Source organism: Scyliorhinus torazame, chromosome 1 (assembly GCF_047496885.1).
Source record: "Scyliorhinus torazame isolate Kashiwa2021f chromosome 1, sScyTor2.1, whole genome shotgun sequence".
Classification (NCBI taxonomy): Eukaryota; Metazoa; Chordata; class Chondrichthyes; order Carcharhiniformes; family Scyliorhinidae; genus Scyliorhinus; species Scyliorhinus torazame.
The window spans coordinates 69816415-69834075 of NC_092707.1; the positions used below are offsets into that span (position 1 = coordinate 69816415).

Sequence of the window (17661 nt, forward strand, 5' to 3'; positions counted from 1 at the left end):
GACCGGGGGCCCCGATCGACTGATTGCTTCACTTTAAATTGTAAATTTAAATCATAAACTGTAAATAGTTCCTAGAATTGTAAATAGTTACAAAACACTGTACGGAGGTATTACGGTACCTCCATAACTAATTCTACCACGTTGCCATGCTTGTAGTATCAGGCCACCACCCCCGCCGGACTCTTTTTTAACAGGGGGTGAATGTGGTAGTAGAGGTATTACGGCATCTGGTAATGCTGGAACACCATTGGTAGAAATTGTATGCTTCCTATTGGTCAAGCGGTATGGTAGCTCCGCCCTGCTGGGCGGGGTATAAGAGCCCATGCCGCCTCAGCAGCCTTCATTCTGTACCTGAGCTGCTGGGTGAAACATCTAGCTTATTAAAGCCTTCAGTTGGACTACAATCTCGCTTTAGTGGTCATTGATCGTGCATCACCTTGTAGGCTGTAATCTCTCCCCTAATCACTGCCTTCAATGCCTCCCAGAACGTGGAAGGTGAGACTTCCCCATTCTGGTTGTTAGTGATGTACTTGCTTGTGGCCTGTGACGTTTTCTGGCAGAGGACCTTGTCGACCATGAGGTCCGTGTCCAACCTCCAAGCGGGCCATTGGGCATCGCCTGTCTCCAACCTCACATTCATGTAATATGGAGCATTGTCGGAGATGATTATCGCAGAGTATTCCGTTCTTACTATTTCTGGAAGCACCGATTCCCCACTGCAAAGAAGTCGATCCCCACTGCAAAGAAGTCGATATGGGTGTATACCTTGTTCACCGGTTAAAAGAATGAGAATTCCTTCTCACCAGGGTGTAGGAACTGCCATGTGTCCACTGCCCTCAACTGCTGCATGAATGCTCCCAGTTCCCTGGCCTAAAAGACCCAGATTCTATATCCTTCCCAGCTGCTCGCCTTCGCCTGCCTCGCCCACCGCAGGATCCATTCACGGTGCAGTTTCGCGATTATCGCCCTTGGTTGATCCCCTGCTTTGGGCTTCGACCAGAGCGATCTGTGTGCTCTGTCGATCTCCGGCGGGTTAGGGAAGTTGTCCCTCCCTAGGTTGCCCAGCATTTGGTCCACATAGCCCATCGGATCCCTGCCCTCGATCCCCTCTGACAGGCACACGATCCAGATATTCTGCTGTCAGGACCTATTCTCTGCTTCCCAATTTTCCCCTTCAGGCTCCCAGGGTTGCTACCAAATTTTTGATCTCTGGCTCCAGAGCGACAATCCTGTCGATGCCTTCTCCAGCTCGAGGATCGTCTTCCCTGGCGCCTCCCACCTTTTTCCCCAGTCCATCGATCGCCGCCTACATGGCGACCATCGCCTCCGCTACTGCCACCTTGACCACCACCTGGATTGTCACTTTTATTCCCTCCCTTACCACGGTCAATTCCTTCTTCAGGAATGTCTTCCATCCATCTCCAGTTGGTGGTGCTGGTGGGGGGGGGGGGGCGCATTGTTCGGGTTGTCGGTCCCTCTCTCTCCGGGGTGGCCGGGGACCCCTCATCTCCTGGGTCCGTTGACTCATCCACCTGCTGTTCGTGGCCTTTTCCGATGCTCCTGCCATCTCTGCGGCCTCTCGAGCTCCCATTTGCTGGCATGATGGTTCTGTTCTTTGTTTCTTAATTGTGGGTGTGATGCTACCGAATATTTGTGCTAATTTCAACTAAAAGTGCCTACTTGGCTATGTTCCTGAGTAGAGCCACTGATGTGCATCTGCTCAGCACATCACTGTCACCGGAAGTTCCAGCCTCCTCTGTTTGAAGGATAACGTTGCCTAACCAACATTTCCGCATAGCTGCAACTTTCAATGCCTGACACCATTCTTGTAAATCTCCTCTGCACTCTCTCCAGAGCAATTATGTCTATCCTGTAATCAGTGACCAGAACTGCATACCAAATTCCACCTGTAGCCGAACCAGCATATCTCTGCTTTTGTATTCAATACCGGTGTCCGATAAAGGTCAGAATTCTATATGCTTTCTTTACCACCTATCCTGCCACCTTCAGGATGTGATCATGCAGTCAAACGTCTCTTGATTCTTCTACTCCTCTCAACATCCTCCCAATTTATCGATTATTCCCTTGCTTTGTTTGGCCTCCCCAAATGCATTACCTCACACTTCTCCTGATTGAATTGTGACAAGGATGAAGGGATCCTGCAGCAAGATCTGGACAGGTTGGATGAATGGGCAAATCAATGGCAGATACAGTATAATTTGGATAAGTGTGAGGTTATTCACTTTGGAAGCAAAAACAGGAAGGCAGATTACTACCTGATTGGTTGTAAATTGGGAGAAGGGAGCGTGCAGCAGGACCTGGATGTCCTTGTGCACCATTCACTGAAGGTAAGTATGCAGGTTGTAATTGATAATATGGAAAAATGTGTCATTTGAAACATGGACGTCTGGCAATATCTGGTCTGGGAGAAACATGAGAGAATGCAGGGAAAGATCCCACAAAGGGTTAACAGCAGCTGCCAGGAGAAGGATTGTAAAATGCAGATATCCTTGGTCAAGCAGGCTCAGCAAACAAGACAAACAGGATTTTGAATGAAGCCAAAAACAATGGCTCACACCTTCATTGAAAGTAATTAACTTAGTAAGGATCTGGAAAAGAATGGATGAGTTCAGTTGAATTTTGTGATAATTCGAAGTGTGAAAATTTGCTCATACCAGGTAAATTAAAGAAAACTGGAGGCTCTCAGTCTATGAGAAACATAATTCAAGCCAAAATCAAAGTCAAAATTGAGCTGAGGACACAATTGGAAAATAAAACTATAGAAATGGCAGGAATTAAAAGTAACACCTATTGAAACCAAAGCATTTTGAACACCACAAAGGAAACAATGTAATCAGATCTATGAGATGAAGTCATGTCAAAATGTATACTTAGTTGGATTAAAAGGTTTAGATCAAAAGATGCTTTTTACAATCAAAGAAAATAAGAGTTACTTTACAATAACATCAAAAAACTTAATTGTTAGAAAGCAAATATAAACCTCGAGACCAGGGCAGGAAAGAATCAGATTCAGTTCCACAACCAGAGCTCAGAGGGAGAGAAAGAGAAGCAGAGAAGGAACAAGCAGCTAGACTCAGATTACAATCAGCTCGGCCATGGGAAATGGACAGGGCAGAGCAGCCGAGCTAAAATAGCTGATACATCTAAAGAAGACCAGACTTTAAAGAAGATTGATTGTCAAGTTGGGCCTGAAGGTCCCTTCAACCAACCAGAAGGATCCAGAAGCAAGATCTTTTTACTTTTCTGTAAAGACAGTGATTGCATCTTTTAAAAAGAGAAAAAGAAATATAATAATAAAATAACTTAAAGGTTTTAACCTGAAATAGTGGTTATTCCAAAGTCTACTTTACTTACTTAGCAATGCGGGACCCAGGATCGATGCTACTAAGTTGTAAGTAGATGAAATCTTCGGTGAAGGTATGGGTTATACCGGGGGGATAACTTGAAAATATAGTTTGACCTGAATAGCACCCACTGAAGCTTGCATCGGAGTCGGGGAGTGAGAATCCCTGATCACCATTTAGAATGTCGGCCCTTTTTGGTATAGGGGGACTTCTAAGAATAGTGGTGAGTTTTCAAAAACAAGGTGCAGCAGGCAGTAAAGAGGCCAATGGTATGTTGGCCTTCATTTCAAGAGGTTTTGAGTATAGAAGCAAGGATGTGTTGCTGCAATTGTACAGGGCCTTGGTGAGGCCACACTTGGGAGTATTGAGTGCAGTTTTGGTCTCATTCTCTGAGGAAGGATGTTCTTGCTCTCGAGAGAGTGCAGCGAAGGTTTACCAGACTGATTCCAGGGATGGCGGGACTGTCAAAAGAGGAGAGATTGACTAGGTTGGGATTGTTCTTGCTGGAGTCGAGAAGAATGAGGGGAGGGATCTCATAGAGACCTATAAAATTCTAACAGGACTAGACAGGGTAGATGCAGGGAAGATCTTACCAATGGTGGGTGTGTCCAGAACCAGGGGTCAGTCTGAGGATTCAGGGCAAACCATTTCGGACAGAGATAAGGAGACATTTCTTCACACAAAGAGTGGTGAGCCTGTGGAATTCAGTACCACAGGAAGTAGTTGATGCTAAAACTTTGAATATATTCAAGAGGCGGCTGGATAAAGCACTTGGGGGGAATGGGATCATAGAACATAGAACAGTACAGCACAGAACAGGCCCTTCGGCCCTCGATGTTGTGCCGAGCCTTGTCCGAAACCAAGATCAAGCCATCCCACTCCCTGTCATTCTAGTGTGCTCCATGTGCCTATCTAATAACCGCTTGAAAGTTCCTAAAGTGTCCGACTCCACTATCACAGCAGGCAGTCCATTCCACACCCTAACCACTCTCTGAGTAAAGAACCTACCTCGGACATCCCTCCTATATCTCCCACCCTGAACCTTATAATTATGCCCCTGTAACAGCTTGTAACAGCTACATCCACCTGAGGAAATAGTCTCTGAACGTCCACTCTATCTATCCCCCTCATCATCTTATAAACCTCTATTATGTCGCCTCTCATCCTCCTCCGCTCCAAAGAGAAAAGCCCAAGCTCCCTCAACCTTTCCTCATAAGACCCATCCTCCAAACCAGGCAGCATCCTGGTAAATCTCTTCCACCCTTCCAATGCTTCCACATCCTTCCTATAGGGAGGTGACCAGAACTGCACACAATACTCCAAATGTGGTCTCACCAGGGTCATGTACAGTTGCAGCATAACCCCACGGCTCTTAAACTCAAGCCCCGTTAATAAACGCTAATACACTATAGGCCTTCTTCACTGCTCTATCCACTCGAGTGGCCACCTTCAGAGATCTCTCTGTTCCTCCACATTCCTCAGAACCCTGCAATCCGCATTCAAATTTTTCCTACCAAAATGAATCACCTCGCACTTATCAGGGTTAAACTCCATCTGCCATTTTACGGCCCAGCTCTGCATCCTATCAATGTCTCTTTGCAGCCTACAACAGCCCTCCACCTCATCCACTACTCCACCAATCATGGTGTCATCAGCAAATTTACTGACCCACCCTTCAGCCCCTCCTCCAAGTCATTGATAAAAATCACAAATAGCAGAGGACCCAGCACTGATCCCTGTGGTACACCGCTGGTAACTGGTCTCCAGTCTGAAAATTTTCCATCCACCACCAGTTACTTATCCAATTGGCCAAATTTCCCTCTATCCCACAACTCCTTACTTTCTTCATGAGCCGACCATGGGGAACCTTATCAAACACCTTACTAAAATCCATGTATACGACATCAACTGCTCTACCTTCATCTACACACTTAGTTACCTTCTCAAAAAATTCAATCAAATTTGTGAGGCAAGACTTAACCCTTCACAAATCCGTGTTGACTATCCCGGACTAAGCTGCATCTTTCCAAATGGTCATAAATCCTATCCTTCAGGACCTTGTCCATTAACTTACCGACCACCGAAGTAAGACTAACCGGCCTATAGTTACCAGGTCCATTCCTATTCCCTTTCTTGAACAGAGGAACAACATTCACCACTCTCCAGTCCTCTGGCACTATCCCCGTGGACAGTGAGGACCCAAAGATCAAAGCCAAAGGCTCTGCAATCTCATCTCTTGCCACCCAAAGAATCCTAGGATATATCCCATCTGGCCCAGGGGACTTGTCGACCCTAAGGTTTTTCAAAATTGCTAATACATCCTCCCTCAGAACATCTACCTCCTTCAGCCTACCCGCCTGTATCACACTCTCATCCTCAAAAACATGGCCCCCCTTGGTGAACACTGAAGAAAAGTATTCATTCAACGAGAAAAGTATTCATTCAACGAGAAAAGTATTCATTCATTCATTCAAAGGCTATGGGGAGAAAGCAGGACCAGGCTATTGAGTTGGATGATCAGCCATGATCGTGATGAATGGCGGAGCAGGCTCGAAGGGCCAAAAGGTCTCCTCCTGCTCCTATCTTCTATGTATGTATCTATGTAGGACTCTGCACAGACAGAGACTCAAGCCAGGAATCAATCCTGGGACCCTGGCACTGTGAAGTAACAGTGCTAACCACTGTGATACATGCCGCCATTCTTTTGGGTTGATTTTTACAGAAGTGAATGCATCTTCACGATTGCTGTAACGTCTCAGGATTATTAGGGGGCAGAGGATGAATGTAGAAAGTGGAACTGAGTTCATAGCATTAGTAATTATAAATGATAGTTTATGGAAGGTCTTATACAGGTAGGGAATATACAGTGAATGGTAGAACCCTCAAGAGTATTGACAGTCAGAGAGATCTAGGTGTACAGGTCCACAGGTTACTGAGAGGGGCAACACAGGTGGAGAAGGTAGTCAAGAAGGCATACGGCATGCTTGCCTTCATTGTCCGGAGCATTGAGTATAAAAATTGGCAAGTCATGTTGCAGCTGTATAGAACCTTAGTTATGCCACACTTGGAGTATAGTGTTCAATTCTGGTCGCCACACTACCAGAAGGATGTGGAGGCTTTAGAGAGGGTGCAGAAGGGATTTACCAGGATGTTGCCTGGTATGGAGGACATTAGCTATGATGAGAGGTTGAATAAACTCGGTTTGTTCTCACTGGAACAACGGAGGTTGAGGGGCAACCTGATAGAGGTCTACAAAGTTATGAGGGGCATAGACAGAATGGATAGTCAGGGACCTTTTCCCCAGGGTAGAGGGGTCAATTACTAGGCGGCATAGGTTTAAGGTGCGAGGGGCAAGGTTTAGAGATGTGCGAGGCAAGTTTTTTTACAAGGAGGGTAGTGGGTGCCTGTAACTCGCTGCCGGAGGAGGTGGTGGAAGCAGGGACGATAGTGATGTTTAAGGGGCATCTTGACAAGTACATGAATAGGATGGGAATATAGGGAAACGGACCCCGGAAGTGTAGAAGATTTTAGTTTAGACGGGCAGCATGGTCGGCGCAAGCTTGGAAGGTCGAAGGACCTCTTCCTGTGCTGTACTTTTCTTTGTTCTTTATAGTGTTACAGTGCTTGCTTTTAATTCTTAAAAACAAAGTTTGTTCTTTTTGTTTAAAAACTTGAAATCTAGTTGTGTAGTTTTGTTCATTTGTTGGGTGTTACAGTTTCTCTTCAAACGTTGACAGTCTCGAACAGGATCATAACACAATATGTATCTAGATTTCACCTGGGCTCAGAATTGGAGAACGTTTAGGTCACTGAAAGGGCAGCATGGTGGCACGGTGGTGAGCACTGCTGCCTGCTCTTATATTCTGTGCCTTGGCTAATAAATGAACGGATTCCATATGCCTTTTTAACCACTTTATCGACCTGTTCTGCAACCCTCCGGGATCTGTGGACATTCGATCCAAGGTCCCTCCCTTCCTCTACACCTTTCAGTATCCTTCCATTTATTGCCTTGTTTGACCTTCCCAAATGCATCGCCTCACACTTCTTTGGGTTGAATTCAGTTTGCCACTTTTCTGCCCACCTGCACGGTAGCATTGTGGACAGCACAATTGCTTCACAGCTCTAGGGTCGCAGGCTCGATTCCGGCTTGGGTCACTGTGCGGAGTCTGCACATCCTCCCCGTGTGTACGTGGGTTTCCTCCGGGTGCTCCGGTTTCCTTCCACAATCCAAAGATGTGCAGGTTAGGTGGATGGGCCATGATAAATTGCCCTTAGTGTCCAAAATTGCCCTTAGTGTTGGGTGGGGTTACTGGGTTATGGGGATAGGGTGGAGGTGTTGACCTTGGGTAGGGTGCTCTTTCCAAGAGCCGGTGCAGACTCGATGGGCCGCATGGCCTCCTTCTGCACTGTAGATTCTATATGATAGTTCACTTCCACATTTATTCAATTTATAGCTGGTGCCACAGTTTTGCAGCTTTTTTAAAAAAACTTGTCCATGACCTGTAAAAGTGGGCCTCAAGGTGGTCAAATAGTGGAATCCCAGCCTCATGCATGGGTAAAATAAACAAAAGAATAGCTCACGAAAATCAGGTTACAGTGATCTCCTGGACTAATTCTAAACCCTCAAAAGGATTCGGAGGAATTTTTCGGATTTCCAAAAGTTACCTTGCTTTTTACATTAATTGGCCTCTCCCAGAGGTTACAAAGAAATGGGACAGGCTAGATGAAGCAGCGTATTTTTTTCCTATTTGTAATTTCAATCAATTTATAAAATCAATGCAAATCATTGTAACCGAAATGAAATTGGTTAATTATGTTATCAACACGATGACTGATAAAAGATTTTAATGTTTAATGTGATGTAACATCCTAGCCCCCTTCAGAAGTAATAACTGACATCAAGCAGTAATAGGACAAAAACAGCAGCAGATTTTAATACCAGAAGCCAAAAGATCTCTCTAATATCCCCAAATTCATTCAACTCTTCATATCTTACAGAAACTGTGAACTATATAATCACAGAACTGATGAAAGGATGTTATATTTCAATGGATGGCTGGGTTAATCATATGCGAATCACAAATTTTATGGAGAATGACTACAAACTTTACCTGAAACACTTCACCATCAAGTTCAGCAAATGCCTTCACTGCATGTTCAGGCATCGTGTAGGTGATGAAGGCAAAACCTTTAGGTTTCTTAGTCAGACTGTCAATAGGAAAATGAATCTCTGATAACAGTCCTGTGGAGTGTTTGACAGAAAATTATAAAATTAATCATAAAAGCTATGACAATAATTTTTAATAAAAACTGATTTAATTTCTTATTTTTGTAAGCTAATTTCATAAAATACATTTACGGTCACATTTTTAAAAAACGCACTTGTACATGAAGTATAGTCACTAACAACAGGCTATAACTGCTGGCATTTGTGCATTTATAAAAAAATCTATTTTTCCATATAACTTTACATCACCAGAAGTCAATTATAAAGGTTTAACTTTCAACTATTAAGTGCGCAGGCTATTGCGGGCAACGTACAAGGTTTATGCACCTTGCTAAATTGTCATTACCATAATCTTCTCTACTTCAAACTACCTGGTTTGAAGTCAGAGCTATTACCACACAAGGAAGCCATTCGACCCATCGAGTCCATGCTGGCTGCCAGCAGAGAAATCCAATCAGTTCCATTTGCAAATTTAGTTCCTCAAGTGACCATTCAATTTTCTTTTGAAATAGTTAATGATTTCCTCGTCCATCTTTGCAGTAGAGTGCAAGTTATTACTACTCACTATTTGAGAAAATTCTTCCCCACAGCCCCCATGCATCTCTTTCCCAAAACCTTAAATCTGTGCCCCCTTCTCCTTGTACCATCAGCTCATGGAAATAGCTTTTGTCTAACTTATCGAAACCTTCCATAATCTTGTACAAATCTCCCCTCAATCTCTTTTATTCCAAGACAGATATCCCCCAGCTTCTCATTCACCCCAGGTCCCATTTTGCCAAATATTCTCTACATCCTTTCAAGGACACTCAGTCTTCCTAGAATGTGACCAGAATTGTTTAAATACTCTATCACGACCTCACCAGAGCTTCATAAAGGTACAGTATAACTGCCCTGGTTTTGTACTCTTTATGAATTCTATAATCGCATATGCTTTGCTAATTATTCTTTCAAAATGCCCTGCCTTCTTCAAAGATTTATACACAAGAATCCCAAGGTGTCTCTGCCCCCGTCCCCCATTTGAGTCCCTATTGCCTCTCCCTGTTCCTGCTGTCAAAATGTATCACTTTTCCTATTGCAGTCATAGAATCCCTACAGTGCAGGAGGCTAATGGGCCCATTGATTCTGCACCGATCCTCTGAAAGAGCACCTTACCTAGGCCCAAGCCCCCATCCTGTCCCGTAACCCCACCTAACCTCTTGGCCACTAAGAGACAATTTAACATGGCCAATCCACCTAACCTGCACATCTTTGGACTGTGGGAGAAAACCGGAGCACCCGGAGGAAACCCACCCACGCAGAAATGGGAAGAATGTGCAAATTCTACATAGTCACCCGAGGCCAGAATTGAACCCGGGGCTCTGGCGCTGTGAGGCAGCAGTGCTAACCACTGTGGCACCATGCCGCCAGTTGTATCATCCTCACTATTTTGTTTGGTATCATCAAGTTTGGTTAAAATCCATCTGGGTTAAATCCTGCAATGAAATGTGAGATGTTTGTAAGCTTGGTATCATCAGCAGATTTTGAAATGTTACTCTGTATTTCAATAGTAATTGGGTGGTCTTGTGGTACAAGTGGTAGCATCCCACCTTTGAGCCAGGAGCTCTGTGTTTAGGTTCCACTTCCGGTCTTCATGGTGACAGAAGGCGCATTTATGTGGGTAAGAGCAGGAATTTCCTGGTCAGCCATATTGCAGAAGGCAACGGCAAACCACTGTAGTATTTTGTCAAGCATAACTGTGGACCAATGCAATGGAGGTCCATGGATGCTAACACCCTCTCAGGGCATGGTACCTGGGAGGAGGAAGATTCCTGTACCCAAGTCATATATATATATATAATACTTATATGAAAAAAAGCAATGATTCTACCATTATCACTTGGGGAACAGCACTAACAATCATCCTTCAGTCTGAAAATCAACTATTTACCACGACTTGCCATTTTACATCCATAGTAATTTTTTTATGCAATCTGATATTAACCATCCCTTTCCATGGACCTCAATTTTGTTAACAATATGTTTTTCCATTCTTTAACAGGATGGGAGTGTTGCTGGCCAGTTACCCATCCCTAATTGCACAGTAAGAAGTCTTACAAAACCAGGTTAAAGTCCAACAGGTTTGTTTGGAATCGCTAGCTTTCGGAGCGTATTCCTCCTTCATCAGGTGAGTGAAGAGGCAGGTTACTCAAACTCATATACAGACAAAGCCAATGATGCAAGATGATACTTTGAATGGGAGTCTTTGCAGGTAATTAAGTCTTTACAGGTCCAGGCAGTGCGAGTGGGGTGAGGGATAATCACAGGTTAAAGTTGTGTGAATTGTCTCAAGCCAGGACAGTTGGTCAGATTTCGCAAGTCCAGACAAGATGGTGGTGGGGAGTGTAGTGAGACATGAATCCAAGGTCCCGGTTGTGGCCGTACTCATGCGTGCGGAACTTGGCTATCAAGTTTCTGCTCGGCGATTCTGCGTTTTTGTGCGTCCTGAAGGCCGTCTTGGAAAATGCTTACCCGAAGATCAGAGGTTGAATGCCCTTGACTGTTGAATGTTCCCCGACTGGAAGGGAACATTCCTGCCTGGTGATTTTCACGCGATGTCCGTTCATCCGTTGTCGCAGCGTCTGCATGGTCTCACCCCGGAACATCCTTTCCTGCAGCGTATGAGGTAGACAATATTGGCCGAGCCGCACGAGTATCAATTGCGTATCTGCTGGGTGGTGTTCTCACGTGTAATGGTGGTATCCATGTCGATCATCTTGCATCATTGGCTTTGTCGCTTCACTCACCTGATGAAGGAGCTACACTCCGAAAGCTAGTGATTCCAAACAAACCTATTGGATTTTAACCTGGTGTTGTAAGACTTTTTACTCTGCCCACCCCAGTCCAACGCGGGCACCCCCTCATCATCTCTAATTACCTGAGAGAAGGTAATGAGTGAGCTGTCTTCTTGAACTGCTGCAATCTGTGTGGTGGAAGTCCACCCACAGTGCTGGTAGGGAGTTCCATGATTTGACCCTTTTATGTGCTACTTTGTTAAATTCTTTCTTTTAAAAAATCATATAGAAATATTCACCACTTCTCTTCATCAACCTTCCTTCTTCAAATAAACTCAATTAAATTAAACAAGCACGATATGCTGTTTATAAATCCAAGCTGGTGGCACAGTGGTTAGCACTGCTGCCTCTTGGCGCCAAGGACCCGGGTTCAATCTCGGCCCGGGTCACTGAGCGTGAGGGGTTTGCATATTCTCCCCGTGTCTGCATGGGTCTCACCCCCACAACCCAAAGTTATGCAGGGTAGTTGGATTGGCCACCCTAAATTGCCCCTTAATTGGAAAAATATAATGGGGTAATCTAAATTTTGAAAAAATGTTTTTTTTTTTTTAAATTAAATAAATCCGAGCTGGTTTTCCTTACTCACCAAGTGTCTGTTGATTTTTTCCGATTGAGTCTCAAAACGTCTCCACCACTGATATTTAACAAATACTCTTTAATAAATATCTTTCCACCGGCACTGCTCGCCTCACTTAATACTTAGGAGCTGAGTGCTTCAGTATTGCAGAATAATCAAACATTGCCACCGTTTATTTCAATGATTCGTAAAATAATGGCTGTGTTATGGAATTACATGTATTACTCAATTTCAGAGTTCTATTTGTCCTGACTCTCCTCCTTAGAATGTGATGTCTCCTCCATAAACAAGGTAGAGCTAGAAAATTGTCAAGATGCAATTTTGGACCAGGAATGATTTAATTTGCATTGCCTGGTCTTCCAGTTCACTCGTTTAACACCAACATGCTCCTGTTATTATTACTTCCAAGGCACCATTCAAAATAGGGAGTAACAATAAAATTTAATTTGCTTTCAGTTGTGGCTTTTGAAATAGTAGTAACGAGAGATGCAGAAGCCACAGGCACCATCAATTGAGTTGTGAGAGGGAGATCTTCACTTCAGAAGTAAGGACATCAAGAAACATGGAGAAATGGAGATTAAAAAGCTCATGGCATCGTAGCTAACACCATGGCTTAACAGTTTTAATCTGCCAAATAACCTGCTCATTTTGAAAATCAGCGACAACTATGTTTGTGACAAATCTGCATCATAGAATTGTATGTAAAAATAAAATTCACTTGTACAAAAATACGTAATTCACAATAACACGTACATTAAGTTTGCCGATGAAACCGCAAGTGGAAAGGAGTCAGAGGCAGCAGAAAGATATAGGCAGGTTAAGTGAGATAGCAGATGGTGTATAATATAGGGATGTGTGAAGTTATTCAATTTGGTCTTTAGAATTAAAAAACCAGAATTTTTTTTAAAAGGTGAGAAACTTGTATGTTTTGATGTTCAAAAAGATTCAGGTGTGTTTGTACAAGGCATGCAGAATGTGGAAAGCAAGTGGCATGTTGGCCTTTGTTGCAATAAAGCAGCCTTGCTACAGTTGTACAGGATTTTGGTGAGATCGCATCTGCGGTACTGTGTGCAGTTTTGATCTCCACATTTAAGAAAGAATATATTTGCGTTGGAGGCTATACAGTGAAAGTTCACTAAATTGGTCCCTCAGATGAGGGGATTGTCCTAGGATGAGGGGCTGGGAAAATTGGGCTTATATTCTCTGGGAATTTAGAAGAATGAGGGGTGGTGTCATAAAAAACTTCTGAAGGGGCATAATAAGGTGTTTCACTGGTCGAGGAATCAAAATCACAGTGGCGCAGTCTCAGGATAAGTGGCCGAACATTTAGGAGTGAGGAGAAATTATGTGAATCAATGTGCTGTGAATCTTTGGCATTCTCTACCTGAGGGGGTTGTGGATGACATATCGTTGAGTACATTTAAAACTGGGATAGATTGATTATTAGTCTCTCGGGAATTAAGTAATATGGGGAATGATCAGAAAATGGAGTTGAAGCCCAAGATCGGTCCTGATCACACTGAACAGCTCAAATGGGTCATGTGGTCCACTCCTGCTCCTATTTCTTGTGTTCTTGTGCATTGGAAGAACATTACTACTTACCATATTTAGAAAATACTTTCTCTAAATCTTCTTCTGTACAGGTATACGGTAGGTTTCGAACAAACAATCTTCCTGAGTCAGAGAGATCCTCTTCTTCTTCATCTGCTTTCTTTTCCCTTTTTAGCCATTTTTGCTCATCACCTTTTCTGCCTGGTTTATTTTTTTGAGCATTATTCTCCCGAAAGAGTTCAATATATCTTCCACCTTTAACCAAAGCAGGAAACATTTTCAGGTCAATTTTAAGGAGTAAAACACCATTTCAGATATTATAACTTAACTTCATAAATATATATTATATCCAAGGGTGATCTACAGGTCGAGTGCCACTGCCTTACAAACATCAAACCCCCTTACCCATGTAGTCTTTATTTCTTTTCAATGCCTTTACAAGATCCTCTTCTGACTGAAAATCAACAAATACATAACCTGTGAAAGAAGCATGTCCCAAAATTAGACAAAATTGAATTTGTGCTGAATGGAAATAATGAGGAAGGTAGAATCATCTATTTCTGCACCCTGAAGAATATAACAATATTGAATTTAGCAACTTGAATTTATATAGAGCCTCTAATGTAGTTCAAGGTCCCTAGACCCTTCGGAAATCCATAATAAGATTATTAAAAAACGATTTCAAGCCAACAAAGAGACATCATGGACAGGTGGCCAAAAGCTTTCAAGAGGAAGGTTTTAATAAGTGACTTAAAAGAATGAAAGATGGAGAGAATTTACTTTTTCAGTAAATAGCTGCTTTCCAGAGAGTTGGTTATCTCCCCCATCCCAGTCAATGGATTTTTACTATCAACCAAAGTATAATAGAAAAAGCTCATCCTTGAACTTCTTATACTGATACATGGAGTCTTTGTGGTATCAACACAAAAGATATATCATGCCATAAACTCACAGGAATGCCAGAAATGACTGATTTATAGAATGAAATAGGTACAGATTTAGAGATTTTTCAAAAAGGTGCAGAGCAAATATCAAATTAAAGGTGGGAAATATCTTAATTATGTAAATAAAGAAAAATTCATTCAGATTTTATATATATGAAAATACACATTACTCCCTTCTGTCTCTTGGACAAATGCATGATGCACAATGCTGGACAGTAAGAACAGCTTGGATCAGAGAGTAATTAGTAGTACTAGGTAGCTGGGTCAGATTGACCCAAGTGATTTAGATTTGGTTTGGTATGGAAGGGTGGGCACGGTGGAGAGAAAAGGATGTGAAAACGACTTGATCGGTGGTAAAAGCATTATTTCACTCGGCAATAAATGTTGGTCTTGCGAACAATGGCCACATCCTGTGAACAAATAAAAATAGATTAGCTAGCAAAATGTTGCTAACCTGTTTGAATGTGTACATGTTCAGTGAGAAAAAGCATACATTTGGCCATGCTGTCTCCCATAAAAATCAGGCAGGCAGCCATTCTGCAATGGTACTTATGTAAAGAGCATCTCAAAACACGTGGTAAGGAGGAATAAAAAGACACCAAGCAGAAATAGAAGAAAGAAATTTAGAAAGCAAATTGATAGAAAGCTCCCCAACATTAGTCGAGTTTTAAAAAGATAGTGGTGTCGAACAGCAAAGGTGTTTTGGGCAGAATTACAGGGAGCATGGGCGTAATAGAAAAACCTTGTTCTAATCACAGAATAGAGAAAATAGGAAGAAAGCAGTAATCTTGAGACAAAAAAGCAGAGACAGGTACGAAAGAAAGATTGATCATTTCAATTCAATGTGGGCCGACACACAAAGGCATCCCTCTATCAAATTAAGATAAGGATAAAAAAATCAATTAAGTGCAGTACATGGCGACGTGAAGGAGTATGCCAATAATAAGAATGATGAGTTTGCAAAATTATGTCTTGGACAAGGTGCCAAAAACAAAAGAGAAACGTAACTAAACAATGTTACGAAAAGGCTGTCTTGAGTAGAAAGCTGAACTCAGGGTTGAGCAGGATACCAAAATTGTGCACCACCAGTTTTAGCCAGAAAGAACAGGCAGGAATCTTGACTCAGGTGAATACCTATCGGATCATGGCAGAGGATGATGGTGGGAGGGAAAAGGGATGTCATTAATAAATGTTTTTGTTTTGCAGATTCAGAATTGATGGAAATGATGACTTATCCAGTACTTGTCAGACAAGGAGCGCTGAATAGGAACAGAGCCCCGTAGTGAGCACCTTTAACCAGGTACTTGGAGCGCAGAGAAACACCGCGCGACTGAACGGGTAGATATGGGGCATAAGTGGGGAATGCCCCAACGAGGCTAGAATTAGTCCCATTTTCTGCACTGAGGAGCTCCGTTCGCCGGAGGTCCTCAGTGCAGAAGGCAATTGGGTCGCCATTTTTAAATGGCGTCCGGATCTCTGAACGCCCCGATGCAAACTCCAGAGCCCCAACTCACCGTTAAGTGGATCCTCAGCTTCCCCCCTCCCCATACAACCCCTGTACCAACACAGGGTACCACCAAGCCCGATCCGCAGTGCAGGAAAAATGCCAGCTTGGCACCTTGGCAGTGCCAGGGTGCCACCCTGCCCAGAGGGCAAGCACCTGGGGCCTCTGATTCCCTGGGAGACCGCACGAGTGCCATTCAATCTGGTCCCGGATTGTGGAGACCAGCACTTGTCGGAGATCACCAAAGCGAACATGTTAGATCCCATCTTGGGAATGCATATTAGAGTGAGACTAGCTGTCTCACACTAATATGCAGATTTGCCAAAAAGTGATCCGCCCACAATGGGCAGGATTCACATTGCGACGTCTCGCGAGATCGCATTAGATTTTGCGAGGTATGGCGAGCTGGGTAGATCCCAGAAAATGGATCTCCTGGCATCTGTTGTTGCGTGGTGCTGCCTTTTGGGTGTAACGTGGCCAGTAGATCGCGTCCTAGAGCTGGAAGTTTTAAATCGGTTTGAGAATAAACAGTAGAGCAAAGAACAGAGTGGACTGTTGTCATTGCAGGTGCGGAGAAATCATCGTGTAAACTGATGTTTCGATGGGTGGCACACAGATGATGAATGGTCTCTTGAAGAATGGTCTTTTTATTTAAGAAATAACATAACTGCATTAGAAACAGTTCAGAGAAGGTTCACTCAACTGATTCCTGGGATGAAGCAAGTCCAGGAAAGAGGACCTGTTTAGAGATTATAAAGAGCTAGGATTCAAATTTTTAAAAAAAGGTCCTCAAGGGTCATAATCTCCGGCTTTTTGGAACAGCTTGTGATGGAGCCCACGAGGGAACAGGCCATTCTGGACTTAGTGTTATGTAATGAGCCAGACTTGATAAAAGATCTTAAAGTAAGGGAGCACTTAGGAGGCAGTGATCATAATATGGTCGAATTCAATCTCCAATTTGAAAGAAAGAAGGTAGAATCAGATGTAAAGGTGTTACAGTTAAATAAAGGTAACTACAGGGGCATGAGGGAGGAACTGACGAAAATCAACTGGGAGCAGAGCCTAGTGGGAAAGACAGTAGAACAGCAATGGCAGGAGTTTCTGGGAGTAATTGAGGACACAATACAGAGGTTCATCCCAAAGAAAAGAAAGGTTATCAGAGGGGGGATTAGGCAGCCATGGCTGACAAAGGAAGTTAGGGAATGCATCAAAGCAAAAGAGAAAGCCTATAATGTGGCAAAGAGTAGTGGGAAGTCAGAAGATTGGGAAGGCTACAAAAACAAACAGAGGATAACAAAGAGAGAAATAAGGAAAGAGAGGATCAAATATGAAGGTAGGCTAGCCAGTAACATTAGGAATGATAGTAAAAGTTTCTTTAAATACATTAAAAACAAACGGGAGGCAAAAGTAGACATTGGGCCGCTCCAAAATGATGCTGGTAATCTAGTGATGGGAGACAAGGAAATAGCTGAGGAACTAAATAAGTACTTTGCGTCAGTCTTCACAGTAGAAGACATGAGTAATATCCCAACAATTCAGGAGAGTCAGGGGGCAGAGTTGAATATGGTAGCCATTACAAAGGAGAAAGTGCTAGAGAAACTAAGAGGTCTAAAAATTGATAAATCCCCGGGCCCAGATGGGCTACATCCTAGAGTTCTAAAG

The 17661-nt window shown here is 43.2% G+C and overlaps 1 protein-coding gene across 5 annotated transcripts in view; it reads right to left on the reverse strand.

Moving 5' to 3' along the window:
• rbm19 (RNA binding motif protein 19) overlaps positions 1-17661 on the reverse strand; it is a 436673-nt gene that overhangs the window by 389074 nt on the left and 29938 nt on the right. For all 5 annotated transcript variants that reach the window (XM_072496461.1, XM_072496480.1, XM_072496442.1 and 2 more), the window contains 3 exons: positions 13957-14028; positions 13603-13806; positions 8477-8607 (listed from right to left, as the gene is read on the reverse strand). In XM_072496461.1, coding sequence (XP_072352562.1) covers positions 8477-8607; positions 13603-13806; positions 13957-14028 — 407 coding nt within the window. The remainder of the gene's footprint in view (positions 1-8476; positions 8608-13602; positions 13807-13956; positions 14029-17661) is intronic.